This window comes from Rhineura floridana, chromosome 3 (assembly GCF_030035675.1).
Source record: "Rhineura floridana isolate rRhiFlo1 chromosome 3, rRhiFlo1.hap2, whole genome shotgun sequence".
In the NCBI taxonomy this organism is placed as follows: domain Eukaryota; kingdom Metazoa; phylum Chordata; class Lepidosauria; order Squamata; family Rhineuridae; genus Rhineura; species Rhineura floridana.
Genome location: NC_084482.1, coordinates 189,402,285 through 189,416,718, shown reverse-complemented (window position 1 = coordinate 189,416,718; position 14,434 = coordinate 189,402,285). Strand labels below are relative to the sequence as shown.

Here is a 14,434-nt window from a genome sequence, read left to right as displayed (position 1 = left end):
GTGCGTGAGTATATGTGTGTGTGAGAGAGAGGAATATGTGCCTCCTTTGATCTTTGACACTCCTGTCCCCTTCCTTCCCTCCTTCCTAGGGCATTCTCCAGTTTGACTGCTTTCCAGTTGCTATCAGTGGTGAGCTGCAAGTCACGGCCTTCACCAGGCCCCGCTATCGGTTTGCACATCTGTTACAACGTACACATAGTGGGCCAGGTGAGTTCTTCTTGAGCCCCCAAAAGTGGCAAGCAGAGAAAACTTAGACAACAATCTCCTATCGTTCCTTCTGTGTTTTCTTCCCACAGACTGCACCTGGCACAAAGCAAAAGATGCCATTCGCCTCTGCCAAGGTATGTAGCAATGCCACCAACTTATCAGTACTGTTGCCCTGATACAGGCACCAACAGGGCCAAGCAAATTCACTGCAGCTAGTCTGATAGCTATCTGAGCTTGAAAAAAAAAAGGAAATGGACTGCCTTCAAGTCAATTCCAACTTATGGCGACCCTATAAAGAGGGTTTTCATGGTAAGCGGTATTCAGAGGTGGTTTACCATTGCCTTCCTCTGAGGCTGAGAGGGAGTGACTAAACTCTAGCTTTGCTAGAACACCACCTAGCCCAGGGTGGGGAACCTCCAGCTCACCAGCAAAAGTTGCCCCAGTATAGGTCCCAGTGTGAAGCACAAAGCCATTTCCCCCAAATCAGGGCCACCTGTCCCACTCCTGACATTAGCTGTGAGGCAAGTAGAGATGCAGAGGGATCAACTGTATAACCTAGTTCTCAATGGGGAACTCAGTCATGCAGCCAGTCCCTGGAGAAAATAGGGTTGAAGTCACCACCCATCAGCTGATGGGTGGTGACTTCAAGTTTATTGGATGGAACAGCTGATCCCTGCAGAAAGTAGCTTTTCCAGCTCTTTGCTCAGTGCTTGGGAAGCGGCAAGCATAGGGCCAGCAAAGCCCCTTGCATTGTGGTTCCCAAATGTCTGACACACAGCTGGCTGTTGGGAACTTGGGAAGTGCTGCACAAAAAATATGAAAGATGGGAGGGACAGACCACCTGACAATCATCTGATGTCATAATGACATCAGGTGATTGATAGGTGGGTTGTCCCACCCACCTGTCAAAGTTGGTCCACTGGGAGAGGGAAGGATTTGGCCCACTAGACCAAAAAGGTTCCCCATCCCTGATCTAGACCAGCTAGGTGCCCAAGGAAGCACACAAACAGGGCATGATGGTGATATTATTTATTGTCTACAGCAGCATCTCATAATCAGGTGATGCCTCCAGACTTAGTATTTTGCAGGAGTGATGCAATCATATACCAGAACTTTGGGGCTGTGCATTCAAAGTGCATTAAAGTGCTCTGTCATCCTAGTGAAACAAATCCATTTGTTAAAAATGAACTTTTTGAGGTTTGGAAAGTGTCCTGGAAATGCATTGAAAATGTGGGATGAACAAATGTCTAATGGGAAGATGTATAAACTCATCGCAAGCAAATTGGTATGAATGTTCATTGTAATTTAACCTCCCCACAAACAAACCAGCTCAATAAAGAATGGATATAATCTAAGCTCCATGTAAGCTTTGTGCAAGCAAATCAGGATGAATGTTCAATAAATAGGTTGTCTGGAGGAGCCGAACATATTCTTGGAAGGACAACTCATAGGATATTTCACAGGTCTGGATGGGGCTCAAAGTTTGTCTAGTCAACCTTTCCACATATTAAGTACTCAAATCCACCTTCTGATATATTAACCATTATATAGACAAAGTAATCCCTCAGTGCTCAGATTTTATGAGTCAGGGAAAGATGACTGTGCAAGTGCAGAATTTGGTGGGTAACTGGGGTGGGATATGGCATCCTGAGAATCCCTGCTTTCATTCTTACATAGCAAGTTTATAGTTCTCATTGTTGCAGTATCTATGTAGAGAAAAGTTTGAATAAGTAGTATGATGAAGACCTGGGAATCATTGCCCTATTTTGTAAAACGTATTCTGTTTGCGTAATTTGGGAGTAACCTGCACAGAGTACAGACAGTCCTGATTACCATAAACTACTAGTAGGAGTGAACTCTGTGAACGGTGACAAAGATGCCTGCGGGCACAGGAGGAGTTCACTAAAATAATTCCAATGACTAAAGCAAAGGTAAAGACAAATGTAATATCTGCAATATCTGTAACAGATGTTAATGAAGACAGATTGTTTTTGCCTGTGGTGTGATCCTGGATAGCAGCATAGGAAGCTGTGTTGTTCCAAGACAGACCATTGGTCCAGCTGACTAGGTATACTGTCTCCACAGTTGGAGGAGGCAGTATTCTTCTGAGTATCAGTTGGGAGAGTGCTATTGCACTCAGGTCCTGTTTGCGGGCTTTCCATAGGCGTCTTATTGGCCACTGCGAGAACAGCAGGCTCTTCTTACCTTCTTATGTCTGCACTGACTAGCATGAGCTCTAGATTTTCAGGCAGGTGTCTTTGATAGCCCTACCTGGAGATAGCAAGAATTGAACCTAGGACCTTTTGCATGCAAAGCAGATGCTCCACCACTGAGCTACCACCATTCCCCATTTATACTTTTGTTTTTCACTGGGTGGATTTTATTTTTTCTAAACATTTAAAAAAATTGGAGAACTGCTTTGGGGAGGGTAGAGAGGTGTTTGTGATATCACAGATACTTGCCAATAGGCACCCTCCACAGTTGCATTTTCCCTTGTTCAAATGGCACCATGCTTTCACAACCATATTTTTCCAGAGCTCTCCAAGAGAGTTTTCGGGGGTTCCAGTGCATACCTTGGGTTGGTTTCCTTGGAATGAAGGTTAGTGGAGACTTATGGGTGATATACACACAACAGTTTAAAGGGAATTCAATGCATCCCATGTATGCATGTTTTTCTTCTCATCCATACTACGTTGACCTCATCCAAGTAGCAGCAGCCTGCACTTTCCTTCCATTTAATCTGGATTTTTTTCTGATCCACAGATAATGCAATAAGGGGGAAAAAGCCAACATAAAACCACATGTTACAAAATGTGGACATACTAAAGTGCATCATGTGGGTGGGATTTTTTATGTGTTTGGTGACATTTTTACATCTAACTACAGCTCCTACTTCTGTTGGTGAGGTGCTCCTTGGTAGGCTCACTTGTTTGGTTGTTTTTTTTAACCCACTGTTTTGTGCAAGTCTGGTATATTGGAAAACTTGCATCTCAATAAATAAATACATATGTAAACAAACAAATATATAAACAAATAAATAAATTCCTATGCCACCTTTCCTCCAAGTAGTTCAAAGTGGCATACAAGCATGGTTCTCCCCTCCCAATTTTATCCTCACAATAACCCTGTGAGGTAGGTTAGGAAACAGTGACTGGCCCAAGGTCACCTAGCAAGCTTCATGGCCAAGTGGGGATTTGAACCATGGTTTCCCAAGCCCTAGTCCAACACACTAACTACTACACCACACTGCCTGTCTTAATGGTCATGCACACAGGTAAACAAATGCACAGAGTCAGGTAGAGACACAGCTGCCATTGCACAATCAGGAGCACACTTTAAGGCTCCCAATTGTTTGTTGATAAGGGAGGCTTGCTGATTGGAGTGAGAGTGAACCTGGCATCTCCAGCTGGCAGGAAATGCTAGGAAGGTGAGTGGAAGAAGAAAATATAAGAAGAGTCCTATGCTGGATCAGGCCAAAGGCCATCTAGTCCAGCGTCCTCAGAATGGCCAACCAGATGCCCATGGGAAGCCTGCCAGCAATACCTGAGTGCAACAGAGCTCTTCTCACTTGCAATTTCCAGCAACTGGTATTCAGAGGCATACTGGATATCAGTGCCTTTGATAGTGGAGGAAGAACATAGCCTCCATGGCTTGTAGCCATTTATTTTTAATTTATTTATAAAAATATTTGTATATCGCTATTTTGTTAAAAAAAAACAAAGTCATTGATATTCTCATCCTCCACAAATTTGTCTAATTCCCTTTTAAAGCCATCCAAGGCAGTGGTCACCAACTTCATCTCATGAGAACGAATTCCATAGTTTAACATAGAAGTCATCTTAGAAGATGGAGCATTCATTTAGCTTCTGATTCCATGAGCACTTAAAGCTATCTGGGGAAATAGGTAGTGAACTCAAGTCAAGGCAGGTAAAGGCTGATTTATTTATTTATTTATTATATTTATATACCGCCCCATAGCCAAAGCTCTCTGGGCGGTTTACAGCAATTAAAACAATTAAAACAAATATACAAATTTTAAAACACAAAACCAATTTAAAAACACAATTTAAAAAAAAATTCTAGGTAGGCAAAGTTGAGACAAGGCAGACCATGGCAGGTCAAACATGGAAAGTCCAGTCAGAACTCTGTTAACACAAAGAGCAAAAAGAATCAGGACCTTGGATAGCTCCCAAGTGAGTGCTGCTGGCTAAAACTCTCTCCTACTAAGGTAGCTGTAGGAAGATGTTGTCCCAGCAGGGAGCTAAAGCCAATGGAAGCCTTATGTAGATTGACAGGACCTGTAATATGGTTGGCTCAGCAACCATGGAGGAGCTGGCAAGCTGGTTAAGGGGCATTCACTTGATTTTACCATATTTGACACCTGTGAGGTTACAGGGATGAAAGTATTGCAAAGGACCTATCCTCTGAGTTCAAGGATGATGCCAGGACCATGTCCTCTGACCATGAGGGCTTTTAATTCAGTACAGACAGTTCTGCCACTGAGGAAGCAGCCTGAGCCTCATTCTCCTAAAGAGTCTTCCTGCAAGGTCCCAGGGTCAGGGGTCGTTAAACAAAGAATAGCTCCCAATCAGACTGTGCAGTGCTTTCTGGAACCCTTGTGGGTCTGGGAATGTAGGTAGAATATTAATGGCAGTCTCTATCCTGCAGTGCCTAGCCTGGAGGTCTCCGTGATGCTAGAGAAGGCTGTGCTGCATGTACTGAACATCCCTGAAGGGCAATATTTTAACCTGTGGTTGTATCTGAATCAGACAAGTGGATTTAAAGATCTGGGTGAGGGCACCACCAAATTGCTGGTGAGTGAAAGACTCCACTCAATATCTGCCAGATTTTTACTGGCAGAGAAATAAATTATGGTAATAGCTCCAGCTTAGCATCTGTGTGTCAAGTTGCTGTCAAAGACAGAGGAGCAATACTCAGAATAGCAATCTTAGCAAGAAAATGCTGGGGATCTTCTGTTAACAAGTTACAGCAGGGATAACCAATGTGGTATCCTCCAGATGTTGTTGTACCTACAATTCCCATCATTCCTGACTGTTGGTCATGTTGGCTGGGGCTGATTGGAGCTGAAATCTAGCAACATCTAGAGCAGCCTTTCCCAACCTTTGGGTCCCCAGATGTTGTTGGACTACAACTCCCATCAGCCCCTGTCACCATGGCCAGTGGTCAGGAATGATGGGAATTGTAGTCCAGCAACATCTGGGGACCCAAAGGTTGGGAAAGGCTGATCTAGAGGGTACCATATTGGCTGCCTCTGGTTTAAAGAGTCAAGCAGACAAGAATGGGACATTAACTCATCACAAGTACTACTAGCCCTTCCCCAGGCCCACAGGTGCTCTGGTCTTACATACCTAGACCTCATGCTCAGGGCCATTTCATACATTATGCAGAAAAAACAGGTTTATCCTTGAGTGCTCACTCAAAAAGGAGAGAACGCTAGTCACAACTCTGAGAGTGTACCGTTTGAGACAGTTTTTAGCTGTAAATTTAAAACACCTAACAGTGTAATTTATTTATTTATTTAATTTAATTTATATACCGCCCTAAGCCTGAAGGCTCTCTGGGCGGTGTACAAAAAGATAAAAAACAAGCAATGTATAAATACAATAAATACAATAAATCAAGAAAACAAAACAAACAAACAATAAAAGAACCAAACAACATCCAAAATACAAATAATGATGAAAATGCTATTAAAACACACTTTAAAATGCCTGGGCGTATAAAAAGGTTTTCACCTGGCGCCGAAAAGATAGTAGCGTCGGCGCCAGGCGCACCTCATCAGGGAGGCTGTTCCACAGTTCGGGGGCCACCACAGAAAAGGCCCTGGTTCCAGTCACCACCCTCCGAGCTTCTCGATGGGATGGCACTCGGAGGAGGGCCTTAGATGTTGAGCGCAGTGTCCGGGTTGGTTCATATTGGGAGAGGCGGTCCACCAGGTATTGCGGTCCCATGCCGTGTAGGGCTTTATAGGTCAAAACCAGCACTTTGAATCTAGCCCGGAAACAAACAGGAAGCCAGTGCAGACGGGCCAGAACAGGTGTTATATGAGCAGACCTTCTGGTCCGCGTCAGCAATCTGGCCGCTGCATTCTGGACTAGTTGTAGTTTCCGAACAGCAATGTGTGAAGGGCCCTTGGTGTTTAGGGTGCATTCCTTCTCTAGATCATGGGGTGGGGTGGGAATCTATCCAAAAAAGTTTTGACCCTATAGCTTGTGTTTTCTGGACATAGAGTTTTGGACATTCTATAAAAAAGGCATCAGTGGGTCTAAAAAAAGGAAGGTCTTTACTAAGAAAGAACTAGTACCAGCAGTTGTTCTTTCTCCTACTGCCCGTGCTTACTGAAAGCTGGCTCTTTGAATTTTGGGTTTGGCTTCCTCAGACCTAAGAGTCACACATTTGACTAAATCCTATAATAATGATAATGATGATAATGATGATGATGATGATGATAATAATAATAATAATAATAATAATAATTATTATTATTATTATTATTTACATTTGTATACCACCCCATAGCCAAAGCTCTCTGGGTGGTTTACAACAATTAAAAACATTAAAAACAAATAAACAAATATTCAAATTTAAAAACACTTTTTAAAAAACGATTTAAAAACACATGCTAAAATGCCTGGGAGAAGAGGATGTCTGGGAATTTGTGGGACAGGAGGAGTCTGAATCTAGACAGGTTTTTCTATGAACTATTCTCACTCTCCTTACTTTCCTGGCTTGTATTTAGACTGGACCTGAGAATGTGAGCTTACCTATCTCCCAGGTGGTTCCCTGTCTCTGCCTGCAGGTAAGGAGTTTTTACACATTCTTCACAAAGTTTTCTCTCACTCATCTTCCACACAAAGAAAGCAAAACATGGCAGCACATTCTGAAAACATCTTAAGGGCACTTTCAAACAACCTGATTATTTTCATCCTGATTCATTTTCAGGGATATTAAACAATGACATTGACTATCCAATGAGCATTCATTCTGATTTGTTTGTGGGGAGACTAGATGACATTGCATTAAAGCAAGTGTTATCCCACATTTTCTGGTGCATTTTCCCATCAGTTTCCTTATTGCAAAAAATCTGATTTTGAGGAAGAAGCAGGTTACCTGCGCAAGACCTCCCAGTCAACTGTAGTTGTATGACCTGAATTTGCTAGTATGTGATTGAATCCCAGCCAAAATAGTGACAGTCTGGAAGTGCCCTGAGAGTCAGGGATCCTTTTCATATTCACCCTCCCTCTTGCCAAGGCACATCCTAGCTCACACAATGCAACACTCACCCCACTAGCACATACATATAGCACACCCAAATTCTCTGACATCTACACAAATCATAGTACCCACGATGCATCCACTATCACTCATTGCATTCTACTCCTGCACCTCATGCACAAAAGCACCATCCACCCAATCACTCCAATATGTCCCACTCAATCACCAATCATTCCTTCTACTCTATTAAAAATGTACTGCAAAAACACCAGAAAATTACACAATTCACTGATAGAACTATATAAAATATCAAGCAAAGTGCCTTCAATCATGCAGATGTTCTAGTCAGAAATCTGGCTCTCATCCAGGTTGTTATCTTCTATCCAAGACTCTCATCCCTGCACTCCATATGTTCAGTACAACCAGTTGGTTGCATGCACAGGGCTTATATTTATTTAGGATATTCTTACTCCACTCTTCAGTTACAAAGGCTTGCAAAGCCTTACAAAGTTCAATAACGTGACAGTCTCTACCAGCCCTCAAGGAAAAGGACTGGAGTGAGGAGGAAAAAACAAACTTAGGCACTAGTTCTTAATTACAAAGTTTTTATAATGACCAGATGGAATTGGAAGGAGAGAAGGAGCCAAATTTGACTGGTCTCTCAGCACAGCCTTTATCTCCCTCAATGCAGCCTGATAGAATAATTGTTGCTTTATGACAGTAAGCCAGGTGTGGGGAACCTTTGACCCTCAGATGTTGCTCAACTACAACTCCCATCATCCCCAGCAAGCATGGCTGATGTCTTGGGAATTGTAGTAGATCTGCAACATCTGCAGGGCCAAAGGTTCCCCATAGCTGCAAGCAAATAAGCTCTTAGATACCTCAGCATGAGATCTTCTGCACGGGATAGGATCACATTCTCATGCCCCATGTTTTCCCCCAACGTCAATGTGAGGCTGTGTAGTTTTTCGGTTTCCCCTGTCCTCTGATTCTACTTGGTATTGTGTTCATAGGTGTGGCCCAACATTGAAAACCAAGAAGACACACCCCGAACCTACTTGTGCCCCTTTGCAAGCGGTATGAAAAATGCTTTTACTTCATTCATTCAATAGGTACAATAGGTTAAACAAACAAATATAAAATACACACACACACTGGATCCGAAAGCCAAAATGTTAGTGCTAACTTGGGATATGTTCAGGGCTGGCCTTACCTTTGGGCAGAGTGAAACAGCCACCTCAGGCGGCAGATGCTGAGGGACAAGGTTGTGGTGTTGGAAGTCAGAGGGGTGAGCATGTGTCATATCTCCTTCCCTAGGCTTGCTGTAGGCTACTCTGCTGCCCTCAAGTGTGGTGGGAGGCACTGCCCCATTGCCAGTATTGAAGAAAGCTCCGGCTGCCAGTCCTGTCAGCTTTTTGTACCTAGCATGGCAGGTGGGGTGAGGGAGTGCCATCATGTTCTTCACCTCAGGCAGCAAAGTGTCCTAGGCCAACTCTGGATGTGTTGACAGAGGAGGAGTTGGCATAGTTATGTGTACTTTGGGAGGGAATTCTGAGGCAGGTGCATTTCTGAAGAGTACATGAAGAACGTTCTTGCCATGGAGTGTGTTCTGTGGGGCGGTGACATGCTTTGTTGATACAAAGACCAGCTTCCCATTCCAGACACTGAAGCTTTGGCCAGGGCCTGGGCACAGAGCCGCCTGAAACTGAAAGCCTTTGATGGGGTGCTGAGCTGCGCTCTCTCTGCACCATGTGACATCCTGGGGGAGCTGGTTCCCTGCTGGAAAGGGGAAACGTTTGCTTCTTGCCACCCACTACACCCGCAGCTGCACCTGCCCCTCGCTCCACATGATGTGAGTAGAGAAAAGAAGCAAGAGGGGTAGAGAAGGGAGATGTGGATGAGTGGCAAAGTTCAGGCTGGGGGACTATAAGAGTGGTAAAGGCTTCAGGTTGCTGCTGCTGCTGCAGCTGCAGCTGGGTCATCTTTTATTTTATTTTTAAGGGACAACCTAAAACTTTTTATTTCCAGCATCTGTGGGAGTCAGCTAAAGTAAGATATCCCATATGTTTTAGGGCAGGATATATTTTCTGTCTGGGACTACATGCCATCTGTGGGCAGGGCTGAATTTGGTGGTAGGCAAGGTCAGAACAAAAAGTAGATGGGGCCATGCTATCTCTGTCTCTCTCCAGTGGTGGCTGGTAGCTCCATGTCAGTGGGGCAGTAGAATCCAGGTTTTGTTTGATTCTCAAGGAACTGTCCAAGGTGCTCAGCATGGAGCCACCAGCCACCACTCTCTCCCTTTCTCTCTCCCACCTCCTCTTCTCTCTCTCACTGACTGCTAGGAGGGGAACAGGTCACTCCTGCTAGAAGTCTGAACTGATCACTTGCAGAGGGCTTTTGAAGCCAGTCCGACGACCACATGCAGCCCTAGAGCTGCAGGTTGCCGACCTGTGTTGTATGGGAATGTGCAATTAAGGGACATCTCTTATGTATTATGGCATGGATGTGAAACCTGTTGTCCTACAGATGTTGTTGGACTCCAGCTCCCATCATCCCTCACCTTTGGTCATGTTGGTTGGGGCTGATGGGATTTGGAGTCCGACTATATGTAGAGATCCGCTTGTTCCCCACTTGTGCATTATGGGGTCGTGATGTGGTGGGATAAGAAACAACCTTTAAAAAAGAGAGCCCTGCACATCTGGCAAGAGGACTGAAGTGGGAGGGTTGGAGACATTTGCATTAAGAGTTTCAGGTGGAGTGCCATTCAGTCATAGGAGCGATGTAGGATGTATGTATGTGTGTAGATGTAGGCAGAAGTAAGTTTTGAGTTGCAGCTTTTGTGAGTGGGACTGTGGGTAACAAACACTTTTCCAAACCTTTTAGGTACCACAGGAGTTCCCAAGACTGAGACCCCACCCCAACCTGTGTGTGCAGGTAGGAGCCACATAATTATGAATCATCAATAACAATTGCTACCATCATCACTACATCCAATCCAACTTCCAGGGATCCTAAATAATGTTGGATTGTGGATTTTTTTTTGTATGAACATTGGACAGTGGATTTAAGACATTTTAAAAGTCAAAATTATGCCTCCCCTTATTTATTTATTTATTTATTAAATTTATATACCGCCCAACTAGCAATAGCTCTCTGGGCGGTGAACATAAAATAGCATAAAAATACAATGAATAACAAAATAATACTAAAATACAATCAACAATCCAATACAATAAACATTTTTAAAAGTAAATCAGTGTAACTTAAAATGCTTCAGAGAATAGGAAGGTTTTGACCTGGCGCCGGAAGGAGAGCAGAGTCGGCGCCAGGCGTACTTCCTCGGGGAGACTGTTCCATAGTTTGGGGGCCACCACTGAGAAGGCCCTAGATCTTGTCATCACCCTCCGGGCCTCCCTGTGAGTTGGAACCCGGAGGAGGGTCTTCGTAGCAGAACGTAGTGCACTGGCCGGTTCATATCATATTCACTTTTTATAGTGACTCACAACAGGGAAAGACTAGAGAAAATGTGCTTCTTGAAGCAATTGCTTCACATTGTTCCATGGTAAAGGTGCAGTTGTGGCTGGTGCCCATTGGGATTCATAGGGGGGAAGTCAGAGACCGCAGACAGTAGGTGGAGCTAGAGCCAATGATAGGTGGAGGCAGCTAATCTTGCTTTTGTCCCCGCCCTTTTTCTGTCTGAGGAGGAGACTAAGGAAGAGGAAGCTGTCAGGGCCACCCCCTGGACTGCTTATAGGAAATAGGAAGTAAGCAGGTAGGTGGGAGGGGCTGGCTGAGGGCAGACTGAGGTTGGTGGGGCAGTGGCCCATTTGCCCTCATGGACCTGCCTCCAATGGATTAAGGCCACATGTTCAAACTGTTCCAAATCTGGCTTACCATTCCTTTTCCACCAGTGGCTTACAAGGTGCCTCCAGGAATCTCACTGGCAGGGTATGAAGGCAACAGCCCTTGTTGCATTTATGGGAATCCTGTTATACTGCTAACCCCACTGCTTATGCCTGTCTCCTAATGACCCATGCTTTTTCTTTATGCAGGTGAGGAGCAACGGAAGCTCCATTCTCCAGAGCTGTCTGCAGGAAGGCAAGTGCCATGGTAGCTTCTGAGGGCCAAATGAGACAAGACACCCATGCACATAATTACCAGTGGTGTTAATGGCATCCTCTTGTTTAATATGTTTTCTGAATCCAAGAACTAAGCCTAGGTCCTTGGACTGGGCCTTGGAACACACTTGCTCAAATTGATCATGGAGCTAACGTTTCATGATGCTTTCTTTTCTCTTTTCCTAGATAGCACAGGAAGCCACCAGCAAAGTGAGCAACATTTGCTGCTTCGGGAGACGGTCTATCCCCAAGGGAGCTCATCTGTTCATGTATTGGAACAGGGTACCTGGATCCCCATTGCTCAGTCTGTAAGCACAGTAGGGCCTGTCCTCTTTTCCTCCTGCCATGGTTCAGGCCCTGGTCTGTGTGGGGAATTTAGCTCTACAGCAATAATTGCATTTTCCTTTCCCTCTCCACAGAGAAATGGGATTCTGGAGGAAGCCCTGCAGAACGACTTGCAGTCAGGAGAATGCATGCAGGTGAGAACAAAAATGAGGGCTGGGAAGTGGGAGACAGGCATGTAATTAGGAATGGCCACTGACTGAAGAATCAAATTTGGGATGGTGTGGAGGGGCCCCTCTAGAATACCTGTTTATTGAGCAAGCATCCTGATTTGCTTTCATAAAGCTTAAGCAGAGGTTAGATTATGGGTGTCTCCAGACTGGTGTTTTTTTGTGGGTGTATTCTGTCACATGTCATTGATGCAGGAATAGTGGATTAGTGGTGGATTAAACTGTCCACACACCATTCTGTTTTATTAGTTGATGCTTCCCCAATGTTATCGCATTATTGCCATCTGGAAGGCCACTCTTGCACTATAGCATAACAAAGGTGGGACACCCCCCTACAAACATTTGTGATATAAAGGATTTCAGCAGGAAGTTACGGGACATGCACTAACTGGAAATGATGCAGTATGTCCACTCCAAAACATTTATAGGCACAAAGAGTATTGAAATTGGGATTGCAAATAATTGCCCCGATACCACCATGAGCAAAAAAGTCATGAATGCATAATGAAAAGGATGTCCGGAGGGGTCCTATATCCAGGTTTTACTGAACATTTGTTCTGATATGTGCTGGTTATATGACAATGGGCGTTCACCCTGATTTGCTTATAGGCTCTTTATACATCTTCCCATGGGTCATTCATTCATCCCACACTTTTCAGTGCATTTCCTAGCCACAAAAATTCTTTCTTTTTTAAAGTTTGTTGCCTGACAGAATGCTTTAATCCACTTTAATTGTGTAAACCTAAATTTCCCAGTATGGACTTGAATCCCTCCCACAAAATACTGGCCATCTGGAGGTGCCCTCAAATTTGTTCTGCTATTTGTTCTTCATAGAGGAGAGAGTCTGATTCATTGAGCTCTTTTTGGGATGGGAAGGCATTTCTTATGAGTATTCATTAACTGAACCTATGAAGCAGGCTTATAGTGTGTTAGAAGAAAGGGATCTTTACAATAAACACAAACTAGTTAATATGACACAAATATATATATATTGTGAACAATGACGAGAGTTCTTTAAATATAAACCATTCAAAAACATTCCCCAAAACACTATACAGTAATCCTTCCCAACTGGGTATATCCTCATGAGACTAGCAGACTATCATAGATGTGCTGCAGTTAACAAACCAGTCCTCAAAAACAGAATGTTATTGATTGACAGTGGTGTATAATAGCTAATATTTTCAAATATAGCATCTTTTGGTTTTTCACTGTTTATTAAAATATTTTCATTATATTGGGCCAATCTTTAGACTCACTGGAAACATTGCTATGCTAGCTTGTTGTTGTTATGTTAGTCTGTCCCAGCTCTGCCCACCGGGGTATCTGGTTCAGCATCATGGTAGATCTGAGGGTCGGGGAGGGGGGGTCGCTGTGGTCTATAAGAGTTCCATCTCACTCACCAAGCACCATGTCCATGCAATCACTGGTTTGGAGTGTTTGCACCTTGTGCTGGGCCAGAGGGACAGACTGGGAATCCTTTTGGTGTACCGCCCACCTTGCTGCCCAATGGCTTCCCTAACTGAGCTGACGGAAGTGGTCTCGGAGATACTGTTGAGATCCCCCAGACTATTAGTACTGGGAGATCTCAACATTCATGCTGAGGCTACTTTGTCTAGGGCAGCTCAGGACTTCATGGCTGCCATGACAACCATGGGGCTGTCTCAATATGTTAGTGGCCCAACACATACATCGGGGCATACTCTTGACCTGGTCTTTGCTACTGGACATGGGGATAGTGATCTGGATGTGGGGAGTTTTACATGTCTCCCGTTGTCATGGACAGATCATTGCTTGCTGAAGTTTAGACTTTCAGTAGCCTTTTCCCTCTGCAAGGGTGGGGGACCTATTAAATTGGTCCACCACCGGAGACTAATGAATTCTGAAGGTTTTCAAAAGGCTCTGGGGGTTTTTCCGGCTGATAAGACTGGCGCTCCTGTCGAAGCCCTGGTCGATCTGTGGAATACAGAGATGACCCAGGCTGTTGACACGATCGCTCCTGCGCGCCCTCTCCTATGTAGAGCTCATACAGCTCCTTGGTATACTCCGGAGCTGAGAGCGATGAAACAAGACAGGAGGCAGCTTGAGCGGAGATGGAGACGAACTCCCGACGAATGCAATTATGAGCTGGTTCGTGCTTCTACTAATCTCTATGTAGGAGCGGTGAGGGCGGCAAAAAAACAACATTTCGCCGCCACTATTCAGTCATCTCTCTCACGCCCACGGGAGCTTTTTAAAGTGGTTCGTGGCCTACTTCATCCAGGCCTACAAGATACGGCAGATACATCGGTAGCTCGATGTAATAAATTTGCTGAACACTTCCAGCATAAGATCTCATGCATTCGCCGGGACTTAGACTCC

The 14,434-nt window shown here is 44.4% G+C and overlaps 1 protein-coding gene across 1 annotated transcript in view; it reads left to right on the top strand.

Annotated features, from left to right (window-relative positions):
• IL17RC (interleukin 17 receptor C) overlaps window positions 1-14,434 on the top strand; it is a 46,018-nt gene that overhangs the window by 17,820 nt on the left and 13,764 nt on the right. Inside the window, exons 6-15 of the mRNA XM_061622095.1 lie at window positions 90-207; window positions 297-341; window positions 4,876-5,021; window positions 6,968-7,027; window positions 8,457-8,520; window positions 9,105-9,295; window positions 10,327-10,377; window positions 11,496-11,541; window positions 11,748-11,869; window positions 11,981-12,040. Of these exons, the coding sequence (XP_061478079.1) occupies window positions 90-207; window positions 297-341; window positions 4,876-5,021; window positions 6,968-7,027; window positions 8,457-8,520; window positions 9,105-9,295; window positions 10,327-10,377; window positions 11,496-11,541; window positions 11,748-11,869; window positions 11,981-12,040 (903 nt within the window). The remainder of the gene's footprint in view (window positions 1-89; window positions 208-296; window positions 342-4,875; window positions 5,022-6,967; window positions 7,028-8,456; window positions 8,521-9,104; window positions 9,296-10,326; window positions 10,378-11,495; window positions 11,542-11,747; window positions 11,870-11,980; window positions 12,041-14,434) is intronic.